The sequence below is a fragment of the Lissotriton helveticus genome, chromosome 4_1 (assembly GCF_964261635.1).
Source record: "Lissotriton helveticus chromosome 4_1, aLisHel1.1, whole genome shotgun sequence".
Lineage (NCBI taxonomy): Eukaryota > Metazoa > Chordata > Amphibia > Caudata > Salamandridae > Lissotriton > Lissotriton helveticus.
In genome coordinates this window covers 1,364,293,342-1,364,315,455 of record NC_136063.1, presented here as the reverse complement: position 1 = coordinate 1,364,315,455, position 22,114 = coordinate 1,364,293,342, and the positions used below count along the sequence as shown (strand labels likewise).

Below are 22,114 nucleotides of genomic sequence, written 5' to 3'. Positions count from 1 at the left end.
AGGGCAATTTGTAACCACAGAATGGAACTGTATGAATGACAGTTAGTAACCATATACTGTAACTGTAAAGGACAAGACTGGAACAACATGCCTTATGAAAAGCGACCAGAAGTGAGCAACGACCAGGGATGCTTAACACAACCCCCACAATGACCGATGAACATCAGCATAGTCAAACAGAAGCACAACCCAATCGACTGCAGCAGAGACAAGGAGGCCCCAAGGAATGGGGGGGAAACAGACTAGGGCAGAGGGAGGGTAGAAGAACATGAGAATCTCCATGCCGCAGCAATCAGGGTGGAGGAACATGGAAAGCACAGAACCTAGCCACCCAAGAACTAAAGTGGCGGAGAGCCAAGGTGCTAAAACAGAATGACACACCCTGCCCCAGAGGCAGGCAAAGTAGAAAATCCTTGAGGTAGACCAATGCCACCTCCAAGGAGGCAAGTGGGTAGCAACCCAACTGGAAAGGCTCTCGCAGAATGGGGAGGATGGGTGGGTGTTAAGGAATCTGCGGCTAGACTGTGTCTCTACCAGATACATTGTTACCGAAAATAAGTAACTTGTTCATCTAATAGAGATATCTAGCTGCAGATTCCTTAACTTAGAATAGATACCAAAGCCATACCTCATTGGAGGAGGGTCTGCGAGTGAAAGCCACCAAGTTCCCAAGGGAAGTAAACCGTCAAACACAGTGACGAAAACAAGGTGGGGACAGCAATGCCAGCGGGGCTGACCCCAGACCCATAAACCTCAGCAATGCCAGCTGAGCTGACACTAGGCCACAAAGTAAAAAGTGGAGCATGAGCAAAGGAAGCCAGTACCACAATCCGTGAGAGGACGGCACAAATCCACCATCAGCCAAACAGGGATTAAACGAAAACATAGAACCAGAACGGTCAGTGCACAATGGCAGAATGCCACAGCTGCCATGAAAAGAGGGAAACTAAATACAGGATCCCAGAAGTCTTAAGAGAGAAAGCCCCAGCAAAGGGACTGAACAAAAGGACAGAGTCAGAACATACGTGAGCGGCACAGCATCAGGTACCAGCAAATTGTGGCAGAAGGCATCATGCCAAGACATGCACACAACGGCCACCATAGATGTGAACCACAAGAAGACACGGACCAGAACGTGTGTACCGTGAAAACCAAACCACTGCATAGGCCAATGAATCATGCGTGTCGACAGAGAAGGGTAGCGCTGCAGGAGGAAGTCAACCTGTCTACCCCACCCACAGGGTCAGCGGGGAAGGGCCACCAGCAAGCCCGACGCACCCAAGCTATCTCCAATGAAGGAAGGAGAGAAAAAAGAGGGAGAGGAATTCTGGGACAACTCCCAGAAATCACTGCAGGGAAACCCCACACGCATGCCTGCCCTCTTACGTGCGTACACAGCATCATAGAAACATGAAAAAGTCAAGAAATGGACAACCAAGGGGGAACTGGAAGAGGACCCCGAAAGTCATCCAAAGAGGCACCAATTGTGACAATGTGAACGTAGCAAGACACCCAAGTCCATGAACAAAGAAGGCGAACCCAACCTTCCGATCGGGATAGGAAAGGTTGAGTCACCATGAAACAGATGGGATACTGACCATCACACTAAGGAAGAAGAGGGAGTCAGTAACCCCCAGATACAGAATGTCTGAAAAAGCATAGCCAGAGACCGGATGATGCCAGAAGACATCTGGGGATAGAACAAGTCTGTCGAAAAAACGCAGCAGAGGCCAGAAGGAGAAACACCTGAGCAGTGTGTGGCAACAACAGAAAGACCTAAGATCAGGCCGGGAACCGGCAAAGGGAGGGAGCAGCCCTGGCGAAAACCCCACTGGCCATAGGCAAACTCCAACAGGGGGAGCCCAAGCCCATTCCAACACCAGGGAAGAAGACTACGCAGCCAAGACAGTCTCTCAAGGAACACTACCTGTCGCCTGCGATACTGCACACACCCAGTGTGGACCCACATGTGGTGCCTGCCCAGAACAAAGAAGAACAGGACTGGAGTGGAATGGAACAAAGCACCCATGCCCAAGACAGCCAAAGTGCTAAGGGCAGAACATAAGGCAGAAAGAAGAGCCAAATACAAGGCAGGAGGATGGGAATCCCTTTTTGGAATGCCAACACACCGGAGCAGACTGCATCCACAGAAGCAGGAAAGTGCAACGGAACAACCGTAGGCAGCAAAGAAGCTCCAGGAGAGGGCCATGCCAGCCTGTTGGCCTCAACAAAGGAGATGTTCCACCAGTGTTCCACCACAGCAGGAAGCAAAGAACAAAGGGGAATACGCACAGCAGAACCCACAGAAAAAAAAACCAGAGGGACAGGAAATAATAAAAGAGAACTCCACAGGAGCCCTTTAAAAATTCCCAGCAAGGAACAACAGCTACAAAATAGCCAACCAATACCCCACATAGGGTAAGTCACATCCCTTCAAAAACGAGGGACACCTCTTGAGACAAGCTCATAAGCAGAGCTAGAAAAGAATCATCCTAAACAGCTGGCCCAGCTGTACCAGAAGGAGGAACAAAAGAGACCCGGCGGAACAACCATACAGAACGTCTGGGCAATAATGTCTTGACCAGAGACGAAAATTATAAAAGCAGGGACAATAGTGCATTCGAAAACACCAGTCCTTAAAAAAAGACTAAAAATCTGTCAGTCCTCGAAAACTAGGGAGGAGGCGCCAGACTACCGAGTCGGCATGCTCATCAAACAGATGGACCCCATCAAAGGGCAGATCCCTGAAGTGCTCCCGAACATTGTCAGGGAAAGTGCCATCGTGAAGCCATGCATGGCGAGGCAGTGCAAATTACCTGGCCATAGCCCTACCCACGGAGTCAGTGGGGTCCATGTCTGACCGGACGGAAACCTGCGCCATGTTGCGGCTGTCCCGAATAAGTCTGACCAGGTCAGCATAAGAGCCCTGCGGCAAAGAGAGGAGGAGCTGCACGACCGAGTCCCAAAGGACAAAAATTGCCCGAGCAAACACGCAGGACGTGTTCGAGGATCGAAGGCCTGAGCTGGTGGACGCAAAGCCACTGCGGCCACACGATTCCAACCACCTGGACTCCTGAGTGGGAGGAAGCAACGGCGGAGGAGAGGAAGGGAGCGCTGCCTGAACTAGAATGGAGGGACAAACAAGCAGGGTCGTCTGGAGCTGGGCGATGGAGATGCACAATAGTGCGACCCACAGGAGCCCCCGATAAGGGTCTGGCCCAAGTCCCCAGAAGGATATCGTCCAAGGACCTGCCAAGAGGCAACAATGGCTCCACATCCACCGTGCCCTGGTGGAGAAGATCCAACAAAGGATCCGAAGGGAGGGAGACGGAGGGCGGCTGCAACTGCAAAATATCCGCAGCCCTGCAACTCGACCTAGCAAACTCAGCACCAGCCTCCGTGGCCACCCGATGCAGAGACAGCAATTCATCCGTTGGGTTTCGCGTGAAATCTGATGCCATTTGTTGTCTGGAGGTGCATATTGCAGCATCTCTATGTGATTGTCACCATATTTGTGCCTGTGAACTGCAGGCTAATCCGTCCACCCAATAATAGAGGCCCTGCAAAATGCTGGGCCGGCCAGTGTCGCATGGGCCGGCCAGTGTCGCATGGGCCCCTCCTATCCCATGGGCGCTTGCTCCACCATGGGCCCCTGCTCCATGGAGCAATGAAACAACGCCGGAGATAGAGAACCCACTGGGGTCACGTCCTCTACCAGCAGAAGAGCAGCCGGGGACGGAACCGGTGTCGTCCGACCTCGAGACTGCGTCGGAGCGACGTCGACGACCCCCGGAGAGGACTCGTCCGCCCGCCATCGACTTGACCTCCACCAAGGCAGGAGCCTGCGGGAAGAAACAACGTGAACTCGGAGTCGAGCTCCGCGCTGCAGCTGACTCCCGCGATGACGCAGGGAGTCCCACAGGGCTGTGCGAAGGCGCATCAGGAGGGCCAGACATCGCTGTGGGATGCCCTTCCAGGCCGTATCCAGACGTCGCAGCGACCCCGGAACCGGAGTCAAGGTACTCGGCCAGCACTGTATGTGAACCCACTTGAGAGCTCCCGACCACCCCCACTGTGGGGCCCAAAGCCGTCCCAGGGAGAGGGGGTGCTCCAAAGATGGCCTGCAGAGCCTTGGAATAGGCTTTCATCTCTGGGTCCGAGTCACACCCAAACCAAGAAACGGGTGGTAGGCTGGGGCCGACTCCTGAGGGCCTGTGTCCGGTGAGACCGGGAGAGCAGGCCCCGACATATCGCTTGTGCGAGGTCAGCAACTCCGTGACTTCTTCCGGTGCTTACCTGACGCAGGCGAGCGATGTCCACGGAAACGACTCCGGGACGTGTGCCGGACAGGAACCTCAGCATGGGAAGAACTACTCCGTACGGAGCCTTCCACTGGAGATGGACACCGACGCTGCTAGGAGTCCGACTTCAGTTACAGGTGCCGGCAGGTGTTGCACTCGGCGGAGTGGTGGTGCTCACGCAGGCACCACATACAAATCTCGTGGGGGACCGTCACCGACATCTGCCGTGAACAGGATGCACACGACTTGAAGCCTGAGGGCATCGTCACACTGTGTCAGACACAAAAAGGCGTTGTGAAGGCCTGAAAAGAAACAGGCCAGAGGAACCACTTCTCCCAAATCCGCGTTGGGACGGGGAAAAGAAGAAAACTGATGTCAGCACACCGGGGGGGGCACTCCTATATAGATCCACTGACGTCAACGGAAGTGACGGAGCCGGGCGACGCCGCCCCGGCGTGCAGAGGTACTGCTGGAGAAAAAAGTTTTACGGATCCAGCATGACGCCTGGGGAATATTCTAAGTTAAGGAATCTGCAGCTAGATGTCTACAGATATCAAATGTGCAAAAGTTATTGCGACGAGTACTTGAGTTTTTAAAGTCAACAAATGGAGATTCCAACTTTGGGCATACTTCATGAGGAGGGTTAGTACCAAATTAAGGTACAACTGTAGAATCACAAAGCAAGCTCGAGAAAACAGGAGAGCCCTTTGCAAAAACACATCACAAAGGGCGATTTAAATAATGAGGGATGACCAGGAAAATGAAGACGGGCCCAAAGGAACAAGCAGCAAACTTTAACAAGGCCCGAAGCAAAGGCTTGCTGAGCCAAAGACAAAACAAAGAGGTAAGGAAAATGCTACTCACCTTACCAGTATGCATCTGTTCTTGGCATGTAGAGCTGTAGATACGTATTCTTATGCATAGATCGCCATCTGTTGTTGGGCTCTGATGTTTGCACTTTGTTTTTATCTTGGAAAAAGTCTTTGTAGTCACGAGGTAGGGGACTCTTCCTTAGGATGATCGTGTGCATGGGCATCGACTCAATATCCAGATTGTTTTGCCATGTAGAGTTATGATGGAGTTAGTAAGAAATAGACAGGGATGTCCATGTGTAATGTATCTGAATAAGCTAATACTGGAATAGATCGAGGTATCCGGGAAGGCGCATACGAATCTTCAGCTCTACATGCCAAGAACAGATGCTTATGGGTAAGTAGCACTTTCCGTTCGAGGCATATAAGCTGTAGATCGTATACTTATGCACAGACTATACAGCAGTTACCCCTTTAGCGGTGGCTACCTGTATCTGTTGCAGTGGTTTGAAAGTGTTCTTAATACAGCCAGGCCCACACTAGCCTGTTGTTTTGCCTGCACGTCTACACAATAGTGTTTTGCAAAGGTGTGTGGTGTAGACCAAGTTGCTGCTTTACAGATGTCATCTAGGGGAATGCGCCCTAAGAATGCCATAGATGCCCCTAGTTTACGTTTGGAGTGAGCTCTAGCGGGAATGGTTAACATGCGTTTGGCTTTAGCGTAGCATATTTGGAAGCATTTAACAATCCACCTTGCAATCCCTTTTTTTGAGATAGGATTGCCTTTATGAGGTGGGGAGAAAGCCACAAAAAGTTGTTTAGTCTTTCTAAAGGATTTTGTTTTTTTAATGTAGTAAAGTATCGCTCTTTTTACATCTAGCATGTGAAGAGCTTGTTCTGCTACAGAGTCTGGTAGAGGGAAAAACAATGGGAGTTCTACAGACTGGTTAAGGTGAAAAGCAGACACAACTTTGGGAAGAAATTTTCGGTTAGTTCTAAGAACCACTTTGTTATGATGGATTTGCAGAAATCGTTCTTGTATGGTTAATGCCTGGAGTTCACCGACTCTTCTGAGAGAGGTGAGCGCAACCAGGAAAGCTACTTTCCAGGTGAGAAATTGTAATTTGCATTTATGCAGAGGTTCAAATGGGGGCTTTGATAGCTGGTACCCTAACCAAAGACAAGTGTTGTCTGTTTTGGAGATAGACTGCTATTGCAGCGAGATTTAGTCTAATGGATGTATACGCTAGGTTACACTGTTGTAGATGCAAAAGGTAACAGACGATGTTTTGAATAGAAGCATCTAGTGGGTTGATTTTGTTATTTGTACAGTAAATTACTAATCTTTTCCACTTCGCGGCATAGTAAGCTCTAGTGGTAGGACTTCAAGCCTCTTTAATGATGTTCATGCAGTCTGGCAAGAGATTGAGGTAGCTAAACTCTATGATTTGAGGTGCCAGATAGCAAGCTTGAGTTGACTGGGATCTGGACGCCTGATCTCTCCATGGTTCTGAGTGAGAAGCTTGGGTTAGAGGCGTAGCTTTCGATGAGGAACTACTGATAGTTCCAAGAAGGTTGAGAACCATGGCTGTCGGGCCCATGTTGGAGCAATGAGGATCATTGTGAGGCAATGCTGTTTGAGCTTCCTAACCACTAGTGGAATGAGTGGGAGAGGCGGAAAAGCGTATGCAAATCTGTCTGACCAACTCATCCATATCGCATTACCTATGGACAATGGGTGTGGATACCTGGCGGCGAAGCTTGGGCATTTGGAGTTGAGATGCGTGGCGAACAGATCTATCTCTGGTTGTCCCCACTTGTAAAAGAAAGGTTGAAGAACTTGAAGATGAAGTTCCCACTCGTGTATCTGTTGTCTCTGATGACTTAACAGATCTGCAACCTGATTGTGAACTCTTGGCAGATGTTCTGCTAACGGGAAGATTTTTTGAGGAATGGCCCACCTCCATATGGTCTGCGCCAGCCGGGAGAGCTGCAAGGAGTGTGTTACTCCCTGTTTTTAGATGTAGTACATGGCTGTCCTATTGTCGGTGCAGACAAATACAGCCTTGCCTAATAGGTAATGTTGTAATGACTTTAGAGCTAGAAAAATGGCAAGTAATTATGTGGAGTAGCTTTTGCTGTGGTGTCCATGTGCCCTGTACTTTGTGCTCTGCTAAATGAGCTCCCCAGCCGGTGAGGTGCGTCCGTGGTTAGCACCATCTGTGGAACTGGCTCTATGAACGGCCGTGTTCCACCACTGCAGAGAGCGGTGGGTCCGGCCGTCCACCACCACCAGATCTTTTCCTTGTTGGTGAGCCTGGTTCCATTGGCTTCGCTAAGCACTCTTGCAGGGGGTTGTGAAAACTCGAGGTGCTGTAGTCACACCGAAAGGGAGGACTTTGAACTGGTAATGCTGAGCGTCCAGTACGAACCGAAGTTACTTTCTGTGAGCTTGGTGGATGGGAATGTGGAAGTAGGCGTCCTTGAGATCTCGGGTAGCAAGGAAGTCGCCCTGTTTTAACAGAGGAAGGACCTGCTATAATGTGACCATATGGAAGTGGTTGGATTGTATGTAAAGATTTAGGGGTCTCAGGTCTAGTTTAGGTCTGAGGGAGCCATCCTTTTTGGGAATAAGAAAATATAGGGAGTAAACTCCTGTGTTTTGATGGTGTACTTGAACTGGTTCTATTGCATTCTTCTGCAGTAGAGAGGCAACTTTTTGTTTTAGGAGTGTGAGATGCTCTTGTGACATGGGACGCTGTCTAGGTGGTATTGTTGGAGGAGTGGAAGTGAGCTCCAGGCAATAACCCGACTGAACTATTTGTCTCACCCACCTGTATGTTGTGATGGAGTTCCAGACAGTTAGGACCTGTTGTAATCTGCCCCTGACGGGAGTGGAATGGTCTGGGGGGAGGGGAGGGAAGTCACTGCTTGGGAATGGAGGCATTGCGGTTGTTGTTACCTCTGCTTCTACCTTTAGTGTTGTTACCGCTATATCCTCCTCTGTAATAACCTCTGTTGGGCGAGGATTGGGTGGGTGCTTTGTAAGAAGAGGAGGCGTTATTCATTGGAAAATCTTTGGAGGCACCCCTGTAAGAGGAGCGATTAAAGGACGCTCTGGGAGTCTGCGTTTGTAAAGCTCCCATGGACTTTGCAGTGTCAGTATCCTTTTTCATTTTTTCTAGTGCATTATCAACTGTAGGGCCAAAAAGATGTTGCTGGTCAAAAGGTTGATTAAGAATACTGGTTTGTACCTCTGGTTTGAAACCAGAGATGCACAGCCAGGCATGCCTACGTAAAAGTATACCTGTATTTATTGCCCTTGAGGCTGTATCAGCAGTATCCCAATCACAATGGATGGAAGTATTAATAATGACCTTACCTTCCTATATTAAGTCAGAAGCCCTGGTCTTATATTTGTCTGGCAAATGTTGCATAAGGGGGGTTCAAGCTCATCGTAGTGAGCTCTATCATACTTTGCCAATAGAGCTTGGGTGTTAGCAATACTCCAGATGTTGGCTGCCTGCGAGATGGTGTGTTTGCCTTAAGCATCTAAAAGTTTGGACTCTTTATCAGGGGGTGGAGCCTCCCCTGTTGTCTGTGAATTAGTTTTTTTCCTGGCATTTGAGACTACTAATGAGTCTAATGGCAGCTGGCCTTTGATGTAGGCTGGGTCAGTTGGAGCGGTTATATACTTTTTCTCCAATCTGGGATTAATTACCCTGGCCATGACGGGGTCTTTGAATACCTCTGGTGCGTGCTTTACAACCCCTTTAAGCGTTGGTATTATGGTTGTGGTTTTATGTGTTGGTAATAGTGTGTCCATAAGGAAGTCGTCTTCTACTAGATCAGTGTGTAGATCGACCCCATGAAAGGTTGCTGCTCTATGAATGAGTTGTGTAAACCCTATAGTGTCATCTGGAGGAGATGGCCTAGAAGGGTATGCGTCATCTTGTAGCAGATCTGGGGCATCTTGCGCATTATAATCGTCCCAAGGATCATCTGATGGTCCAGGAATATCCTCTGGGTCACCTACGGGTTGCTTATCTTCTATCCCCCTGAATAATCATCCTTATCATCATCTGCTGGTGCAGGGCTGTGTGGGATGAATGGTGAATGTGCAGGGGAAATGTCAAGGTCTTGTACTTCTGGAAGTGGTGAAGGTACCCTTATAGAAGTCTGAGCATGCTTTTTGAGAGGGACTGGAGGTGTGGTGGGAGGGTCCAGCTTCATTTTAGCAGGCACAGTAATGACATGTCCAGTCTTTGGATGAATAAGAGTCTTTTGTTTTGGGTCTGGACGGAAAAGCTCTTCTGTGGAAGTATCCTTTTTCTGCACCAACTTTTCTTGCTTGGGGCTGAGTTGTTTAGAAGGTTTAGCGGTGTCTATTACAGTCTTTGGAGCAGGTTTTGGTTCCGAAGACTTGTGGTCAGAAGCTTTCTTCGTGTCATGTTTTTTATTCGGGTCGGATGTTTTTGGATTCGGAGTTTTTGGTTCCGAAGCCTGTTTCGGTTCGACAGCTGCCGAAGTGGACTTTGGTTCGACTTGTTTCTGTACCGGAGTTGACTTCAGTTCGATAGTTTTTGGTGTGTAAACTGTTTTTGGTGCTGAGCTGGTTTTCGGCTCAACCGATTAGGGTACCGAGGTTTGCTTCGGTGCCGGAGTTAGTTTTGGTTTAAGTACTTTTTGTTTATCTGGACCAACAGGCTGACTCAAGCCCGAGTCGCCTAGAGGCTTTTTGGTAGTCTTTGTTGCCGTGCCGGAAGGCGGGGCGTCGGAAGTTTGTGATCGGTGAGCACCTGGACCCGAAGGTAGAACTGAAGCCTGGCCCGGTATGGGGGTGTGAACAGGCTCGACACTTTTACTCACGACCTGTTGACCAGCTGGAAGGGGATCGTCTGATTGTTCTTCGCTCCGGAAGCTGAATCCTCTGCACCGGAAACGACGACTTCCTCCTGCTGACTCTAAATTGCCTGGAGTATCTTCGACGATGTTGTCTGGTGCCGATGAAGAGGATTGTGCCATGACTTCGAGCTCGACGGTCTTTGATTGTTTTCTTAGACCGTAACGAAGCATAGGCCCGGCAATCTCAGCTCTCGTGCTTTAGGGACAAGCACAGATTGAACACCTCATCTAGATCGATGTGGGGAAATGTGTGTCCACACTGAGGGCACTTCTTGAAGGGTGTTCTTTCCATGAGCCAAAGGCCCAATTACACAGTTGGGCCCAACGATCACCGGAACTCGAGACGTGCAAGCTTTTTCGATGCAAGTAATAAGGAAATCGCAAACGAAGACGATACCGACGGTAAAATCAAGGAATAGGAGTCGAAAGGAGATAGGTAACGGGACCGAGCGATAAACACGTCCGAGCCCGATGGGGGGGAAAAAAACAATCTGAAGATGGAGTTGATGCCCATGCGCACTATGCTCCACAGGAGGAGTCATCTACCAAACAAAGACTCTTCCAGGACAACAACAAAATCATCCGGACCCACCACCAGATGGCGATCTATGCACTAGTGTGGGATCTGCAGCACATATGCCTCAAACACATATTTAGATGTCCTCCATATGCATATAAGGAGCATACACCCATGTGCTCAGATTGCTCAAAGTAAGACAGCGGAAAGATGGAAGAGGCTCTCTGACACTGGCGGATCTCTATCCAGATAATAGGTTTTTGACTTGCACAGCATCGCAGGAGACATTTGGGATTAGGTCAGGCCTGTTTGTACAATATGTCAAGATACCACGCACTGCTAGAAAAATATGGGCTGTGTTTCCAGAAACACCTACCCCCCACTTACACAATGGTAGAGACGCTCAGCCCATCTAATAGTAAGAGACTAATTATATTATATATGGCATTAACAAATGCCAAACCACTAGCTAAATTAAAGTTGCAGGACAAATGGCAGGAGATTGCTGAATTACATTTTACTGATGCAGAATGGGAGAAGACTTGTATGGGAACAAAAACAGTCTTGAGTAATCCACGCTTTAAGCGTGTTCAGTACAATTATGTTCATATGACAAATGTAACACCAATAAAACAGAGCAATTTAGCCAGTCCATCAATGTCAAGCGTAAGAGACTGATTTTATAAATCTTACCTGGCACTGCCAGGTGGTACATGGGTTCTGGAAGAAAGTATTAATCATGCTAAAACACTGTATAGGTAGAACTATAGCTTGCACAATTACACAATGTATACTTGGACTCATACCAACAGAGAAAAAAGGGTAAGATGGGCAGTAAATCTATACTGCTAGGTATAATGTTCGTACAGCCCATACACTGGCTGAGAGTTAGGCCACTGACAAGCACATACTGGGATAACGATATGACTGAATGGGTCCTGCAGATGAAACAAAAATGAAACAAGTCAGACAGGTTGAAAAACGGATAGAAGATTAAATGGTGTGATGGTAATGGTCAGTTTATTGATGGAGACTCCGGACACCAGGCCATCCTGAGAAGCTTGGAGTAAGAGGGAAACAGTGTAAAGACTAATATATGGTCGAATGATGATAGTTCAACACCAACAGGATTAATATATTAGCATATGGCGATAATCCCCGGAGCATTGATTTCGCTGTACTGGTTATGAGATGCCTTTGATGGGGGGGTAGTACGGGTTGGGACGATAAGCACATGAAAGTGACTAAGATTGCCTAATGAGAACATTTAGGTTAGGTTGTGTGTTAAATGGTTATTGCAATTGGAACTGTCCTGGCTGCACTACGTGCTGATTTTGAAACAGGATTATCATGGATATTTTAAAATGTGTTATTCTCCTTTACACTTCAAAACAAAAAAAACTAAAAATTTAAAGATAGTATATGCAATAAAAATATTAAGGGAAAAAAGAAAACATGCGGGTAACTAATCCAGGGGTCAAACACTTGCACCAAAAAATAATTCCATTACATTTTGTTACAACAGTGCGGGGTTCTTCTACACAAGTAGGGATACTTGCAACAGGTGCAGCAACCCTTAGTGTTAATGCACTGGTAGATGTGATACTTGTACTGGGGCAAAATACAGTAGTATTTGTATTATACTTATAGAGCGCCTATCACCCAAGGTCTCTAAGCGCTAAGATGTTGACACAGTTCGAAATACAAATGCACTACAGTATCTGGCAGAACAGCAACCTCCTGTGGACCTAACCATAGGCTTCTCGAAAAAGCACTGTTTTAAAGCACTTTCTGAACGGTAAGAGCCTGGTTTCTTTACGAAGAGTGTCTGGTAGTTTATTCCAGAGTTTCGGAGCCACTACGGAGAAGATTCGGCCACCCAGTCTAGCTCCTTTAAACCGTGGGCAGACCAAAAGATTTGCGTCTGATGACCGGAGCAGACGACTGGGTGCGTAAACCTTCAAACGGTCCCTGATATATTCTGGGACTATGCCATATTGTGATTTATGTGCAATACATAAAACCTTGAATTCGATGCGCTGTTTCATTGGGAGCCAATGCAGCTGCTTTAATACTGGGGTTGCGTAGGCGCTTCTGGGTAGCATGTAGATTAACCTAGCAGCATCATTCATGACAACCTGCAGTTTTTTTTTGGAGTGCCTCAGGTAGCCCAAGATACACTGCATTCCCATAGTCTAGACGGGAAAGAATTAGCGCAGTCACCACAGTGTGTCTAGTTGATACTGACAGCAGGTGAACCAACTTCCAGAGTGGCCGCATTAAGCCAACACAGCTCCCAACTACTGCTGAAACTTGCTGCTTTAGTGACAAATCAGTGTCCAACCTGATACCTAAACTCTTAACTACGGGTACTGGAGAGGGCACTGTGCCTAGCTCTAAAGGCCAGCAACAGCTGGACCAAGGTGAAGCCATTGCGGACAGCACCAGGACCTCCGTCTTATCTGGATTAATCTTCAATGAATTGAAAGTCATCCAGTTAATGATAAACCGGAGGATATTCTGAACATTGACCTGAGAGGAAGTAGTATTATCAATACGGATGATCAACTGCGTGTCGTCCGCATAGTTAAAAACTTGACAGTCCAGTTTGGATAGTACATGAAGTAATGGCTGTAGGTAGATGTTGAATAAGAGGGGGGACAAGGCTGAACCTTGGGGTACGCCCAACCCCAACATACCAGCCTTAGATGTATGCTCTCCCATCTGGACTCTCTGAGAATGATCAACCAGAAAAGAGGAATTCCAGCGGAGGGCAGTCCCCGATACTCCCAACCGGCCGACACGGGCCACCAATTTATCATGGTCTACCGTGTCGAACGCGGCTGAGAGATCCAAAAGGATAAGAGCAGAAGGGACCTTCCTATCTGCTGAACATCATAGATCATCTAGCACTGAGAGCATCACTAATTCCGTGCTATTATGTGCTCGGAAACCAGCTTGTCTGGAATGAAGACAATTATTGTCTCCAATATAAGATGAAAGAGCACAGAGCACATGTTGCTCCAAGATCTTGGCCATAAAAGGGAGCTGAGAGATCGGTCGGTAGTTGTTTAGATTTTTTTACATCTGCTTCAGTCTTCTTAAGCAGGGGGGTAACTAGAGCTTCTTTAAGTTTCAGTGGGACCATCCCGCTAGCTAATGATGTGTTCAGTAAAGTCAGTATATCCCCTTCCAAAACGGGCATGATAGCTTGAAACACTTTAGGAGGGCAGGGATCTTCGGGTGAGCCAGATTGAATTTTAGATGTAATACAAAATAAATCATAAGACCCAAGGGGGAGAAAATCCAGCAAAGGATTATTTTGTGGCATTAGTAGTTCCTCTTCTGGCGGAGGGACAGAGGTGACGCAGGAGTTATTTATATTAGAAATAATATCCTTGACTTTAGTCAGGAAGAACTCTTGCATCTTCTCGCACTCATCCTGGTCAACCTCTGGACTGGGTACTTTAGGACAGCTTAACTCTCTGAGGACTTTAAAGGATTCCTTTTGGACATCAACTGCATTCTTTATCTTGAGTTCATAATAGCTAGATTTAGCTTTAGCCACAGATGATTTATAAAGTACCAAATTAGCATTATATATGGATTTAGAAACGGAATCCATAAAATGCCTCCAGAGGCGTTCAGATTTGCGGAGAGCTTGTTTTTCCGTTCTCAGGGCTGGAGTGTACCAGGGCGCTCCCTTACTGTTTTCCGAAAGCCTAGTCCTTACCACTGGCACAGCATGATCAACCGCGACCAGCACGTCGGTTACCAATTCTTTATACATTAAATCCAAGTTGGTGGCCTGGGCTGGGGAAGATGCAAGATCCCCAGGACTCTATTATATTTAGCTTCATCGAAGGCTTCCTTAAATTTATCAAGTTTTAGCCATTTACGGTACATTTTCCATCGGGCCGCTCTGTGTTTCAGACAATTGTCCAAGACCAGTATGCCCTTAATCAAGAAATGATCAGACCAGCTACAGGGGCTATTGACAAGGTGTGAGGTTTGTAAGAGATTTGAGGTCCAGATCAGATCCAAAATATGACCTTTATCATGAGTGGGATGGTTTACAATCTGACGAAGGCCCATCGTAATCATGAGGTCATCAAAATCACTAGCCAACGAGTCTCTTGGGTTTAGATCCCAGTGATAGTTAAAATCACCGAGAACCAGAATTTGCTGATATTTTGAACAGATGTTAAACATAATTTCATAAAACTGATGATTAAAATTAGGGGGGGAGTCGGTCGTGGCGGGCGGTAAACAATAATCACAACTAAACAGGCAGAAGCAAATCCTAGCCTAATCGCCAAGACTTCTGCTCCATCAAGGCTTTCCTCAATGATTGTCTCTGTGCTGCAGGAATTGCGAAGGAAAAGAGCTACACCTCCCCTTCTTTTATTCTCCTGACGATTATATGTCAAGGCTCTGAACTGGGGGGGCAGGGAAGCTACAATGTCAGGCCCTGACCTTTCATTAATCCAGCTTTCTGTACGTGCCAACAAATCGAGTTTCTCATCCTGTAGGAGTGAGAACACCTCGAGAGAATGTTTTGCAAGGGACCGGGTATTTAATAGGGCAAAATGTACTTTAGACCTAGTTTCTAAGCAAGCCTTACCGGCCTTGCTATCTGATCCTGACTTCGACACTCCATTCAGTGGAACACTAAGACCATCTGCTAATAAATTCTCTCGATACAATGATTCCATCACCGAGTCCTTTAGTGAGCGTTGGGATGAGGTAGAGTGCAGTAAAATTATTGAATTTTAATTACTGTAACTGGAGGACAGTTTATAAACAAGAAAGACTTAAATAAAAAAAAAAGCTAAAGAAAGGAAGTAGAAAACAATGTCAAGGTAAAGTGTTTGCCCTACTGCCCTGGCACTAAAGTGCACGTGTCTTGCAGCAAAAAGACGGGGCTCTCAAAGCAAGAGAGCTTATGATTGAAGTAGGGGGGTTTGCCGACCAATGCTGTAGGAGGTGGGTGGGGACGCAAAATGTGAATGGCAATCGAATAGACTAATGGATGACGAGTGCTCACCCAAAGTTAGTTTATGTAATTCCAAATGTATGTATCTTTTTTATCTTATATGATTTTTGTTCATTAGGTGAGATCATCACAATCTAAGTCACACCTAAAAACTGCAACAAACAGTGGGAAATCACTGCCCAATTTCAACACTGTATTACGCACAGCATTTTGTCATGGCAAATTCCATCACGTCATCGGCCAGATGACCCACATGCAGCATCTTTCAGTGCTCAATAATTAAAGGTAGAAAGCTGCACTGACCTCGTCGTAGCGGTACATCAGCTTCAGCCCCCTGCAAGACTTCTGCTTCTCCACGTGCCGCAACGCGCACTCCAGGCAGAACACCACGTTCTCGTTCTCCTGCACCACCTGCAGAGTCAGAGGGACAGGATTACCAATGCTTGCAACTGCTCGTGAAGACCCATTACCAGCGGATCTCATGAAACAATATTGTCCCCTTCCTAATTATGAATGGCATCAGTCGAAATCCGTTATTTCATGACTATTCTGTGCTCAAATCTTAAGGTGTGTATTTGGGTCTACTTTGGAAAATATAGCTATATCTTTTTTTTAAAACTTTCTTTTTTATGTTTTTCTGAACAAGTATAACTAACATGACAAGTTATCCAGTTTTGTATCATACATTGAGCACTCGTAGCTATACATGGCAGGCACAGAAAATTTGCAGTGATCAAAAAGGAATTGCCTATGGGGCATAGAAAGGACAGGTGAGGATGTCCGTGGAAGGAGCAGTACTTTGGAAAATATTAACTGAACTGTACCGTTCATAAATTCACATTCTTGCATTATTCTGCCATCTAGTGGCGCAATAGAAAACAGTCTCAAAACAAAACAATTGCCTGTCTTGTTGAAAGCAGTTGATAACAGGACCAATTGGCTATCTGGAGGGCAAGCCCCTGTGCATTACCACAGAAAACCGCCCTGGCCCAGCTGAGGCTCTTCTTTCTGAGACAGTGGGCCACCAAAGCCTCAGAGACAAGCGGTGGATCTGAATCTATAATCGATAAGCAGGTCTATCATAGCATTTCTTCTGATCTGCCAGTGACGAACTTGAACGTGCTTGCCCCTGCAATAGAAGAGCTACAAAAAAGTACACACCCGAGAGATGGATAATCTTTATCACATTTGAACAGGCAGTTGCATTTCATGGCACTTGGAGGTTGAAGCAAATCACACAAGTATTATAGCAGTGCGCTTGTCCCGGCAAGAACAACAAGAAGTGACAAGGCCATAGGCCCAACTTTAAAGGAATGTTGTATGGCAATGTGAAGAATTACAAGTAGATAGCATGGGAATGGATATGTATTTGTGTGAATAGAAAGAAAAGTAGAATAATATTGGTGTAGGTTAAAAGGGCAAATGAAAGTTGTGCTGTCACACCAGAACAAAAAAACATATGGGTTAACGACTGCCCCCGCCCATATGTGGTGTTACAAAAGGAAAAACACCACAACATCTTTAGTTATTTATTTATTTAGAAAGTTTTATATAGCGCGAACAAGATCTTTGCAGATATCAGAGCGCTTTACAAGGGCATGGGGATAAAAAATACAAAGTAATAAAGCGTATATACAGAGTAATATATGAGGTAGTTAGGTACAAGGTGCTAGTTACATAGGTGAGACAAAGGACATGAGGTAGGTCACAGGTGAGGTAGTGTCGGTACACAGTGTATAGACAAACAATTGCGTCAATAGTATAAAGTGCAATAATAAGGAGCATATACTTGCTTAAGCGTGTTTAGAATATTTAGAGTTTAAAGGTGGGCACAGTTGAGGTAGGTGTGAGCAGGGTGTATAGTCCCACAGGTGCGAGAGTATTAGGGGAGTAAGGAACGTTGAGATGGAGAGGGTAAAGTGTGCAAAGTCAACCAGGTGCGTCAATAATATAACAATATACATAATCAACCAGGTGCATCAAACATTATAACAAAATACAAAGAGTGAGCGTATACAGTTAAGTAATTCGATAACACGGGTGGTACAGTAGACCAGGGTCGGGCAGGACTTACAGGGCAGATTCATGAGTGATACGGAGCAATAGATCATGTGTATTTTGCCATGAGGATCGCTTTAACTTCCCTCTTAAAGATTGTTTCGGAGGAGATGAGCCTTGTTTCCGGAGGGAGTGAGTTCCAGATCCTGGGTGCCATTCCTGAAAAGGAGCGTTTATAAGTTTTTTCCTTCCGAAATCTTCGAGGTTTCAGCAAAAGATTGTTTGTGCTTCTAGTAGTTCGGGAGCCACCCAAAATTGTCAGCTTTTGAGTGAGATAGGGGGGTGAATTCAGGTGCACAGCCTTGTGTGTCATGCATGCGATTTTCAGTTGTATTCTGGCTTCAAAAGGTAGCCATTTCAGTGATTTAAAGTCCGGGGAGATATGCGAGTGTTTTTTTGAGCCAGTGACGAGTCTCGCTGCGGCGTTAAGGGACGCTCTTAGGGGTGCCGTTGTAGTTAGGGGGAGCCCGCAGAGGGCGGGGCTACCGTAATCTATGTGCGGGATGACTATAGATTGTACTGCAGTTTGGAAGTCTTTGGCAGGAAGGAAGGGTTTAAGTTTTCTCAGGGTATTGATTTGGAAGTTCGCTCCTTTGGTTGCCTTGCTGATGTGCTGCTGCATGTTGAGATTGGTGTCCAGTGTTATGCCTAAAGATTTTGCTGAGTCTACTACGATGGGCTGTACATTTAGAGCCGTTAATTGCTTAAGCCATGTTTGAGCCGTGGATATTTTAGCGGGAGGTGAGATCAGGAGGAACTCGGTCTTCAGAGCATTGAGTTTGAGGTGATTCTCAGCAAGCCAGGATTGGGTGTTTCTGATCGTGGTGTTCAGAAGCATGATGTCCTTGGGAGATTGTATTTTGAGATAAAGTTGGGTGTCGTCGGCATACATGTGAAAGTGCACATTAGATGCCTGTAGCAACGTAGTGAGAGGTTCCATAACTAGGTTGAACAGTGTTGGGGAGAGGGAGGATCCTTGAGGGACGCCTAGCGATACAGGTACCGGAGAGGACAGCAGGTTGTTGCTTTTGAATCTTTGTGTCCGGTTGTGTAGAAATGAGGTGAACCACTTTAGAACAGTCCCAGATATGCCCATTCTTGTGTTTAACAGTTCGAGTAAGTTCTCATGTTTAACTGTATCGAATGCTGAGGAGAGATCCAGAAGGATGAGGAGGCAGGTATCGTTTTGGTCTAGGATTTGGAGGGCATCGTCCACTATGTGAGTCATGGCAGTTTCGGTACTGTGCCCTGCTCGGAAGCCTGACTGATGAGCGTTTAGGAGATCAAACTTATCTATGTGTTTAGTCAGTTGTAGTTGTACGCATTTTTCCAACAGTTTAGCGAGAGTGGGAATGTTTGTAATAGGGCGGTAATTGTTTAGATCAGTGGGGTCTGCTGTTGGTTTTTTCAGTAGCGGAGTGACTTGCCCTACTTTGAGGGCGTTGGGGATGGATCCTTGTTGAAGAGAGCTATTGATAATCTTTGACCAGAGTGGGAGAAGCCAAGGGGAAAAGTCTTTTACAGCGTTAGCAGGAAGGGGGTCAGAGAGGTGATTGGAAGGTTTCAAGGTGTTGAGCAGTCTGCCAATTTCTTCTTCGGAGTAGGTGTCAAAGGCTGACCAAGTAGCATTGTTCTTTGGTTGAGGCACTGCTGTGTGTCGGGGGTTGGAGTACAGGATAGCGTCATTGAGGAGATCGCTTCTTATTCTCTCAGTTTTTTGGATAAAGAAGGCAGAGAAGTCTTCGCAGGAAGGAGTATCGCCCATGGAGCTGGGTGTCTGGGGTTGCTCTTTGGATTGTGTTCTGACTAACTCAAACAGTTTTTTTGGACGGTTTTTAGCTTGGGCGAGTTGGAGGCTGAAAAAGTTTCTTTTTGAGCGTTTTATTTTCCTGAAGTAGGCGTTTCTCTGTATCTTTAGACTTTTTAGGTGCACTGCAGAAGGGGCTGATCTCCAGGTGCGCTCTGCCATTCGCATGGCCCGTCTATCCTCATTGAGGCTACCGTCATACCATGGGTTGGAAGTCTTCTTGGACGAGACTCTTTTCAGTTGCATGGGCGCCGCCTCATTGATTATTGTGGACATAGTATTGAGATAGTAGTCAGTCAGAAGTTGAACGTCTGAAACGCCGGGAGGGGGAAGTAGGCGATTGCAGCTGTTAGGCGGTAGGGAGTTTGGATTGAGTTTCTTCAAGTCTCTTTTCCACACTTTGTGCTTAGGGGGTTGAACTGAGTTAAGTCTGATTTTTTCCTTGATGAGGAAGGAGACAATGTAGTGATCTGACCAGTCACAAGGTTGGATTGACTCCAGTTGAATAGCGCCCTCTTTGGAGATGATAAGGTCAAGGGTTGAACCTCTCTTATGGGTCGGGTTATTGCATATTTGGTTGAGATCAAGTGCGTTGAGAAAGCTTTTGAGGCTGTTTACCACTGTGTCACTGCTGTCATTCCAGTGGAGATTGTAGTCGCCAAGGAAAATTTGGGTGTGCTGCCGTCCTGAGTTGGCTGATATTGTATCCATGAGTTGTTGGACGAAGGAGAGATTGTCCCCAGGTGGGTGGTATATAATGTGTAGTGAGCATACCGGTTTGCTTTCGCTGATGATATCGAGGCAGAGGTATTCACAGGAAGTAAGAGAGGGTACGGCCACTTTGGAGACTGAGAGGTTGCTTCTGTAGATGCAGGCAATTCCACCGCCTGTCTTTATGGCCCTGTCAAGTCTAATGATACAGTAGTTGGGAGGGACTAGGATATCCAGTATAGGTGTAGAGGAATCAGACAGCCACGTTTCAGTCAGAATGGCTAGGTCCGGTTCCAGGGACATGATGAGGTCGGCGACCTCCGTGGAATGTCTTTGGGCCGATCTGCAGTTGAGAAGTATGCATTTAAGGCTAGGGGTGCAAAGGGTGGAGGACGATTCCGTAATGAGGGGTACATTAGTGAGGTTGTTGGGGACAGCGCCTCTGTTGTTATCCTTTTGTTGCCTAAGGGGGTTAGATATAATCGTTGGGATGGACATGTTGTTGGTAGCTAGTGGCTTTTGGGGAGCCGGGTCGTAAGAGTGGAGAAGGGTGTGTACGTCATGGTCAGAGATCGAGTTGGAGGTGCGTCTGGGGCGATTGGTGGTATTGCAAGAGGAGGTAGAAGTCCAACGTGGGGAAAGATGTGTGATAAGGCGAGTAGGAGGAGAGGAGGAAGTGTTAGGTGTAGAAGGGGGAGTATTGCGCTTGGTAGTGATGAGATTGCAATTGTTATTGCGATTGTTGGTATTGCGAGGGGGGATAGAGGTCCGGTGTGTGGAGTGTTGTGTGGTAGGGCGAGTAGGAGGTGAGGGGGAGGTGGTGTTAGGTGTGGTAGGGGTGGTGATGGGGGGGTGTCTGGGGTGTGTGAAGAGCAACTCTTTAATGGAGTGTAATTCTTCTTTCAATTGGAGGAGGGTAGACATAAGTGTCCAAGGTGATGATGGGCGCGGTGTTGGGGGGGGGGTACTGGCGCTGAACCGGCGCATACGTTGACCGGGGGCAGTCCGGGTGGAGAGTCGGAACTGATGAGGGTGTTGGGGGCGTTGGGGGCATTAGCGAGAGGGTAGGTGTTGGGAAGCGCATCCGTGCTAGGGGGGGAGGGGAAAAAGGGGGTGATGTGAAGGCTGGCTGTTGTGGGGGAGGAGGTGGGGTTAACACGGACTTTTCAATAGCATTACAATGTCATAGGTGTGCGTAGGAAAGTTCAAGCTCAGGCAGTTGGGTAAATAAACAAAACCACAGCTGAGTGGAAGGCAAGCCTTTTTTTTGGCGGAAGCCTACAACTTTTGCCAAACCAAAACATGGACTCCCTGCCCCAACATGTGGGTGGAGTAAAAGCCCCTTTCCTGGTGATTCTCACAAAATTGTTTGGCGACAGCTGCGCTGTCCAGCTAGACTATAAGAAACGAAACACCTGTTAATTTGCCCTGCTACAAGGGTAACATTTTAAAAGAACAACCAACAATTTAGTAAGACCAATAACTAGGAAACAAAAAGAGTGGGAAAACACCATAGTTCCATAGAAAACAAGCATTGGCATAGCCAACAGGTCTCGCCTTTGGGACCTTATAAGTGTTTAGCCATGCAACACATTATGAGAATAGCCAATGTGTCACAAAAACCAAAATAATTTAATGAAAACGGTCTGATAATTATCAACTATCGTCTAGAGTGTCCTGGATGGTCTTTGTTCCATCATCTGCCCAGCACCAGTCTGACTGTACCCCGGGACTAGTCTAGTTCGTGCACCGAAGTAGCTATTTACAGCTGTCACAGTTTCAGCCAATCACAGAGTGACTTCAAGTTGCAGCCTGCCCGAAGCTCAGTCAATGAGCGAAGAATTAAGGTGAGCCCATTGAAGTCACTGAGTTCAGATTCCCTACTTTCTGGTTCTATTCAAGGGAGGGTATCAGAAGAACCAGAGATGAAGCTATGTGCACCCACCTTGTTTCTGGGAGCAGAGGGGTAAAAGGATACCTCTTGCACCTGGATCAAGTGAGAGAGGC

General features: G+C 47.0%; 1 protein-coding gene across 2 annotated transcripts in view; it reads right to left on the bottom strand.

Moving 5' to 3' along the window:
• JARID2 (jumonji and AT-rich interaction domain containing 2) overlaps nucleotides 1-22,114 on the bottom strand; it is a 666,167-nt gene that overhangs the window by 30,049 nt on the left and 614,004 nt on the right. For both annotated transcript variants that reach the window (XM_078687918.1, XM_078687917.1), the window contains exon 17: nucleotides 15,835-15,942. In XM_078687918.1, the coding sequence (XP_078544044.1) occupies nucleotides 15,835-15,942 (108 nt within the window). The remainder of the gene's footprint in view (nucleotides 1-15,834; nucleotides 15,943-22,114) is intronic.